The following is a 7,523-nucleotide window of genomic DNA, read 5'->3' as shown; positions in this document are numbered from 1 at the left end:
AAAAAAATAGGGACTTCTCTCTCTGCCTAGAGCTCCGCTTTTGGTCCCGCCCTTTAGGGCTCGGCATCAGCAGCCCACTCCAGTACTCTTGCCTGGAAAATCCCATGGACTGAGAAGCCTGGTAGGCTACAGTCCATGGGGTCGCAAGGAGTCGGACACTACTGAGCAGCTTCACTTCACTTAATCGCCCAGTCACGCATTAGGAGCTCGGTCCTAATCCCCAGCCACGCCCCCAGTCTCGTTCCCGCCCTTAACCCCGCCTCAGGCCTCAATGTCGCCCGAGCCACGCCTTTTGTGTTTGGCCCGCCTCTCCGGCCCCGCCCCCGAATCTTGTTCCCACCTTAACCCCGCCCTGGACTTCGTTATCGCCTTAGCCACGCCTTCCGGGCTAGGTCCCAGTCCCTAGCCCCACCCTCTGTGCGGAGTTCTGATACCGTGCTGGACTGGCTGCCAGATCCAGCCACATCCCCTGAAGAGGAAAGCCGAAACTCCGTCAGCTACCGGAAACTGCGACCACCTCCCTGTCCGCACCCTCTTTTCCCTCCGCTTCTTAGGGCCCCCACAGGGCGAGTACCCGGGTTCCTTTAGTCGGAAGCGGAAGTGCGTGTCAACGGGATCATGGCGACTTTTGCCGACTTGCCCGACTCGGTCCTGCTGGAGATCTTCTCTTATCTCCCGGTCCGGGATCGGATCCGAATCTCCAGGTGCGGCCGCCCCCTGCGGGAGGGAAGGGCCAGGCGGGGGGCGTATCAGGAGATGCACATCTGATCCTGGCGGGGCCGGGGTCGTTCTAACGGCGGGTCCCCTCCCCCAGGGTCTGTCACCACTGGAAGAAGCTGGTGGACGACCGGTGGCTGTGGCGACACGTCGACCTGACGCTCTACACGGTATGCGGGTCTGGCCGTGCAGGCCTGGGCCGAGGTCGGGTTGGTCAGACTTCGAAGACCACGCCTCCAACCCTGTGTTTCGAGCGAGGCTCTCCCGGGTGCGTCCCGCCCGTGTCCCTTACTTGCTCTGCAGTGACCTCCAGGCCTCAGCTTCCCCATCTCCAGAATGGGTGTAACCAAGGTCTTGCAGGAAAAGAGCTTATTGATGAGTTTTCATGGAGAAATTTTCTATAGTCGACTTAGTTCTAGAATTAATCTCCTGAGTAGTCAACCAAATCATTTCAACTTTCTCCCACTTGTGCTTTATTTATTTTTCTTTGTTGTTGTTCAGTCGCTAAGTTGCCCGACTCTTTGCAACCCTATGAACTACAGCACACCAGGCTCCCCTGTCCTTCACTGATTTCCCGGAGTCACTCAAATTCATGTCCATTGACTTAGTGATCCTCTCTAACCATCTCATCCTCTGCTGCCCCCTTCTCCTTTTGCCTTCAATCTTTCCCAGCATCGGGTCTTTTCCAATGAGTTGGCCCTTTGCATTTTTCTTTTTATTATGAACTATTTCAAATAGATATAGAAATGTATAGAGGATATATATCTGAAACTATGTACTCACCACCTAGATTTAATCTTTTTAAACCTTTGGCTTTATTCACTGCAGATCTTGTGAAATACACATACAAATGTTTCTATACGAACATATGCATACAACATTTGCACATATGTTTCTTGCACTTTTGAAACCCTCCTCAGAGATAACCGTGACTATAAAGTGGATTTGTATCCCTTCATGTTTTTATTTACTGCCTATGTATGTGCTTATAAGCAATATACAGTATTGTTAATGTGTTTCTAAAATGGAGATAAAACTACTCTTTAGATAATTAAATGCTATTTTACTTATATTAATATATCCACCCATTACCAACTTTATTCACACATCACTTTTGAGATTTACTCTAATTAGTACTTGTAAATCTAATTCGTTCCTTTTAATTGCTGTTAAATGAATATACCACAGTTTGTTTCTCTATTTTCCTGTTGACAGATGATTAGATTATTTCCAACTTTCTACTATCACAAACAGCTTTATAAGACCGTGTCTCAAACTTTATTGTGCATATGAATCACCTGTTAGTGTTAGGTTGGTGTTGGTCACTCAGTCGTGTCCAACTTTTTGCAACCCCATGGACTATAGCCCACCAGGCTCCTCTGTCCATGGGATTTCCCAGTCGAGAATACTGGAGTGGGTTGCCATTTCCTCCTCTGGGGGATCTTCCCGACCCATTGCATTGACAGGCGGATTCTTTACCTCCAAGCCACCAGACTATTTTATTATGAAAACTTTCAAACGTATATAATAGTTAAAAGAACAGTACAGAGAACACAGTGTTGCCCACCACTAATACTTAATACATTGGTTGTATCATCTCTTCATCCATCCATCCCTCTTTCCATCAAGCTTTTATTTTCCAAATGTTTGTTTATTTTGTTTTCCCATTTGATTTTTTAAGTATGCTTCAAAATCAGTTGCAGATGAGTCCACTTCTAAAACACTTTAGTACCCATAACAGATATTAACTAGGACATTTGTTTTACATTTCTCTTTTTGAGGTTTAACTTTTTAAAATCACACATCATGAATAATTCTTACAAAAATGTGGAAGTAGTATAACTATGTATGGTGATGGGTATTAACTAGACTTATTGTGATGATCATGTCATAATACATATAAGTATTGAATCATTATGTTGTATGCCTGAAACTAATAAGTGTTATATGTTAATTATATCTAAATTAAAACAAAACCAAAAAAAATTGAAATATTGTCACAAATGAAGCAAGAGCCTTTGACAGTCATCCCCTGGTATCTCTACCCTTCCCCAGAATAACCACTAGTATGTGTGGAATTTCCTTCTGTAGCATTTTCTATGCTTTTGGAGCCTTGGGGCTTTATAGGGAAGGAAAGGGCAGTGGTTACAAGAGCAGGATTGGCCTTTGGGGTCAGGCTGTGTTGAATCATAGTTGTACTCTTGCAGCAAGATTCGGCCAATGCATTTTTCCAGTAGGGGGGTGGGGTGGGGACGGAGACCTGCCTTGCAACCAGGTACTGTGTGAGCCTTCTAGTTCAATGCTCAGCACTGCATCTGGCAAACAGTAGTTACTCAATACAAGTTAACCATTATGGTTGAAAGAATTGTACCCATATAAATTATAATATATATATAATAGTCTTCCCAGGTGGGGCTAGTGGTAAAGAATCTGCCTGCCGTTGCAGGACACATAAGAGACGCCAGTTCAATCACTGGGTCAGGAAGATCCCCTGGAGAAGGAAATGGCAACCCACTCCAGCATTCTTGCCTGGAGAATCCCTTGGACTGAGGAGCCTGTTGGGCTACAGTCCATGGGGTCACAAAAGAGTCAGACATGACTTAGCAGCTAAACAACAAAAGTACATAGTATTGTTTCTTTTTTTTTTAACCCTAAAGGTATCATTTTGCCACTCCTTCCTGCATGTCTTGAGGAGTTACCCACGTTTGAATCTCTGAATCCTCTTTGTTCTTAGTTGCTATCTACATGGCTGTTATCACTGGACATTTTTGCTGTTAAAACCATGATGTCAGAAACCAACGTTTCTGTAAGGTAAATTCCACAAAACAGGTATTACTAGGTTAGGCAGTGTGTTCATTTAAACCAACTAAAGAATTCATTTAAAAAAATATAAGTGGGGGCCGCTCAGAGATAAATGCAGAGGATTGAAAATATACAAAATTATAAACATTGGAAAGTAAGGTCTCTCCCTGCTTCTGTCACCCAAATCACCTTGTTCTTTCCCAGAAAGGCAGTAGATGTTCCTGTATTTGAAAAAACAAAACAGGTGCCAGTGGGGGTCCATATTTTAAATTTCAGTAAAAATCAGATTGCATTTCAAAGTAGCCAGACCAAGTCCCACCAGCAGGACCCAAGAACTGCTTTTCCACATCCTGGCTAGTGTTTGATATCATGAAACTTAAAGGATTTTCTCATTTGTCTTTTTACAAGTAAAAATGCTTCAACTTCTGGCTTTGTGGCCATTTGCTATTTTGCTAACAGTGGCTTCCACTCTTGTGAGTTACCTTTTAGTGGCCAGTGTTTCTAGTGAATCCCTTTCCTCAGCCCAAATTTGCAGGTCTGAATTTGATCAGGAAGATTTGATTCCTCTATCAAGAGTAGTTAACAGGGGGGGAGGGATAAATTAGGAGTTTGAGATTAAACTATACATACTACTATATATAAAATAGGTAACCAACGAAGACCTACTGTATAGCACAGTTGGAGCAATACTCAATATCTTATAATAACCTAAAATGGAATAGAATATAAAATATATATATATATATCCAGCCATATATATATATATTCATCCATATATATACACATATGGGCTTCTCTGGTGGCTCAGGTGGTAAAGAAGCTGCCTGAAATTCAGAAGACCTGGGTTTGATCCCTGGGTCAGAAAGGTCTCCTGGAGAAGGGAATGACTACCCGCTCTAGTATTCTTGCCTAGAGAACTCCATGGACAGAGGACCCCGGTGGGTGACAGTCCATGGAGTCACAAAGAGTCAGACATGACTGAGTGATTAACTCTTTTACTTTTACATATATACATATATATATATATAGCTGTACACCAAAATAGCAATCACTGAATCACTTCGCTCTGCACCAAAACTAATACATTGTAACACACTGTAAATCGACTATATTTCAATGAAAGTGTGAAAAACATGAATTTAGGAATAAAAGGATTAGGGATACCAAGAACCCAACAGAAAAGGAATAGCTGAAAAACAGCAGAATATCATCTTGCCTGGTCATGGATTTTGCTAATAAAAAAGTCATATTTACCAAAAAAAAAAGTCAACAAATTCTATGGTATGCAGTTTCTTTTTTCTGCTTTTTTTTTTTTAAAGGTAAACTGTACATATGATAAAATACATGAAATACTAGTTATTTATAGTTTGTTTTCTACAAGTCTAACTTCCCAGGGTTAAATTTTGCAGCTTTCACTATTACTAAGCTATGATTTTTTGTTTGTTTGTTTGTTTACATCTAATTTACCCTGGGCAGTTTTAACCTTTTTCAGTTTTTATTTTGTGTTGCTCATTTCTATGAAGAGGTGGTCATTAAGAATGGGATAGGCACTTCCTTGGTGGTTCAGTGGTTAAGACTCCAGGCTTCCACTGCAGGAGGCGAGGGTTTGATCCCTGGTTGGTGAACTAATATCCCACATACCACATGGGATGGCCAAAAAAAGAAAAAGAGATAAAAATATTGCTGGGTGGATTCACTTTTTTAAAAATCTTAAAAGGTATAAAGTTTTATTAAACCTGGAATCAATAGTACTATTTCATAAATTAGCAGTAAAATTTTCCTAGGGTATATATACAGATCACAGTGATTTTCATTGTGCAAGGAATTGAAAGGTTTAGAAACAGGCTTTTTGTTGTTGTTGTTTCACTTTCTTACTTATTCCAGAAGGTAATGAGACTCATTGTCCTGGTAGAGACAGATATGTTATGATGGTCTCTTATCCACCATTGCTTTTGTTCAAACTTAGAGGTCAAAATGATGGGGTTAAACCATCCTGTTACTTCTGGAAAGGTATCTGGTTGAGTAAGGCTGGTGAGGGAAGGACAGAATTCCCAGGAAGCCTCAGAACCCTACCTGGGGCTTGTCTGTCTCCAGGTGGGTGGGGTCCCTGGAAGATGCCCCGTATCTCTGGTCCAGACACCCTCCCACCTCTGGCTCTTACAGATGCGGCCCAAAGTCATGTGGCACCTCCTCCGCCGGTACATGGCATCCAGGCTCCATTCCCTACGGATGGGCGGCTACCTGTTCTCAGGCTCCCAGGCTCCCCAGCTGTCCCCTGCCCTGATGAGGGCCCTGGGTCAGAAGTGCCCCAACCTCAAGCGCCTCTGCCTGCATGTGGCCAACCTGAGCATGGTGCCCATCACCAGCCTGCCCTGCACCCTGAGGACCCTGGAGCTGCACAGCTGTGAGATCTCCATGGCCTGGCTCCATAAAGAGCAGGACCCCACGGTGCTGCCCCTGCTCGAGTGCATTGTGCTGGACCGCGTCCCCGCCTTCCGCGACGAGCACCTGCAGGGCCTCACACGTTTCCGCGCCCTGCGCTCGCTGGTGCTGGGTGGCACCTACCGAGTGACTGAGACGGGGCTGGATATGGGCCTGCAGGAGCTGAACTACCTGCAGAGGCTGGAGGTGCTGGGCTGTACCCTCTCGGCCGACAGCACCCTCCTGGCCATCAGCCGCCACCTCCGAGATGTGCGGAAGATCCGGCTGACCGTTCGGGGCCTCTCGGCCCCTGGCCTGTCTGTCCTGGAGGGCATGCCAGCCCTGGAGAGTCTGTGCCTGCTGGGGCCACTTGTCACCCCGGAAATGCCTTCCCCACAGGAGATCCTCGCCTCCTGCCTCACCATGCCCAAGCTCAGGGTCCTTGAGCTGCAGGGGCTGGGCTGGGAGGGTCAGGAGGCAGAGAGGATCCTGTCTAAGGGGCTACCGCACTGTATGGTCATTGTCAGGGCCTTGCCCAAAGAGTCCATGGACTGGTGGATGTGACTGCACCCCCCCCCCCGACCCAGGGATCCCCCTCTTAGCTTTCATTAATGAGATCTGGACCCTCTGAGCAGCACCTTGCCAGTAGGCAAGTGATCAGGTTGGAGAGGCCTTAAGGCCAGGTAGAGAGAACCCAGGCCTTGGTGTCTTCAGGTCATTGGAATCATGGTTTACCAGCTGTATGGCCTCTGTGACATGAGCCAGCCCCTTGGAGGCCCTATCCTCACATCTGGAGATGAAGAAGACCTCAGCTACCTCATGGTTACGTTACCGAGCCTTAATGTTTACCACCCCAGGGCCCACCAGTGGCCCTCCATGAAGAGCTGTTCTCAGGAACAGGATGATGCAGAAGGGCAGATTAGGACTTAGGGAGACCTGAGGGGCCGAGACCCCTTAGGAAGCCTAGAAAGCCTAGGAAGCTTAGGAAGCCTATCTATGCATGCACACTGCACACTAACATGTCATTGACACGCAGACACACCACTGATAACACTGACAGACCTACATGCACACAGGAGACATGGAAAGGAGGGCAGATACAATTCATGCTTTGATGATCAAAATGTTAAAGATCCGAAGCTGTCCTTTCTGTATTTTGTATTCTGGATTTTCCCAATTTTCCATAGTGTAATTTTGCTATTAAAGACAATCTTTTTTTTTTTTTTTTTTAAGTGTTTGGTTTATTTATTCAACAAATGTGTCTCAAGCTATTTTACAGGGACTGTTCTAGGCACTGGGACCACAGCAATGAATGAAACACACACAAGGAAGAAGGCAGGGTGATCAACAGGTGAACATACGCATGGAATAGTTTTAGAGACTCTGAGCCAATAAACTAGGGCCATGTGATGGACACACGTGTGTTTGGTTGGGTGGGCAGGTGGGCTTCTCTGAGGGGAAGCCTGGGAGACAATGAGGAACCAGCCCTGGGGAGCACTAGGAAAGACAGAAAAAGCAAAGACCTAAGATGGAAATAATGAACTTGGCATTTTCTGAGGATGGGAAGAAGGTCCCAGGGGCCA

General features: G+C 45.4%; 1 protein-coding gene across 5 annotated transcripts; it reads left to right on the top strand.

Moving 5' to 3' along the window:
• The first annotated feature begins 421 nt into the window (after nucleotides 1-421).
• Nucleotides 422-7,168, top strand: FBXL12 (F-box and leucine rich repeat protein 12). 5 transcript variants are annotated; one of them, XM_015465621.3, is made up of 4 exons: nucleotides 607-704; nucleotides 815-887; nucleotides 3,452-3,528; nucleotides 5,683-7,163. In XM_015465621.3, exon 4 carries the CDS (start codon nucleotides 5,683-5,685, stop codon nucleotides 6,502-6,504), a length of 822 nt encoding a protein of 273 aa, XP_015321107.2. In that variant the 5' UTR covers nucleotides 607-704; nucleotides 815-887; nucleotides 3,452-3,528; the 3' UTR covers nucleotides 6,505-7,163. The 5 variants fall into 5 exon arrangements, with proteins under 5 accessions (NP_001035690.1, XP_015321107.2, XP_059744384.1 ...); NM_001040600.2 differs by lacking the exon at nucleotides 3,452-3,528 and having other exon boundaries at nucleotides 422-704; nucleotides 5,683-7,168; XM_059888401.1 differs by having other exon boundaries at nucleotides 3,375-7,163.
• The last annotated feature ends 355 nt before the right edge of the window (nucleotides 7,169-7,523 follow it).

Source organism: Bos taurus, chromosome 7 (genome assembly GCF_002263795.3).
Source record: "Bos taurus isolate L1 Dominette 01449 registration number 42190680 breed Hereford chromosome 7, ARS-UCD2.0, whole genome shotgun sequence".
Classification (NCBI taxonomy): domain Eukaryota; kingdom Metazoa; phylum Chordata; class Mammalia; order Artiodactyla; family Bovidae; genus Bos; species Bos taurus.
This window is presented reverse-complemented; position numbering and strand designations above follow the sequence as displayed.

Excerpts from the sequence above, each read along its gene's own strand:
- FBXL12 (NM_001040600.2), top strand. The coding sequence starts at position 619 with ATGGCGACTTTTGCCGACTTGCCCGACTCGGTCCTGCTGGAGATCTTC. Across the intron at positions 705-814 it reads GATCGGATCCGAATCTCCAG|GGTCTGTCACCACTGGAAGA; the intron begins GTGCGGCCGCCC and ends CCCCTCCCCCAG. Across the intron at positions 888-5,682 it reads TCGACCTGACGCTCTACACG|ATGCGGCCCAAAGTCATGTG; the intron begins GTATGCGGGTCT and ends TGGCTCTTACAG.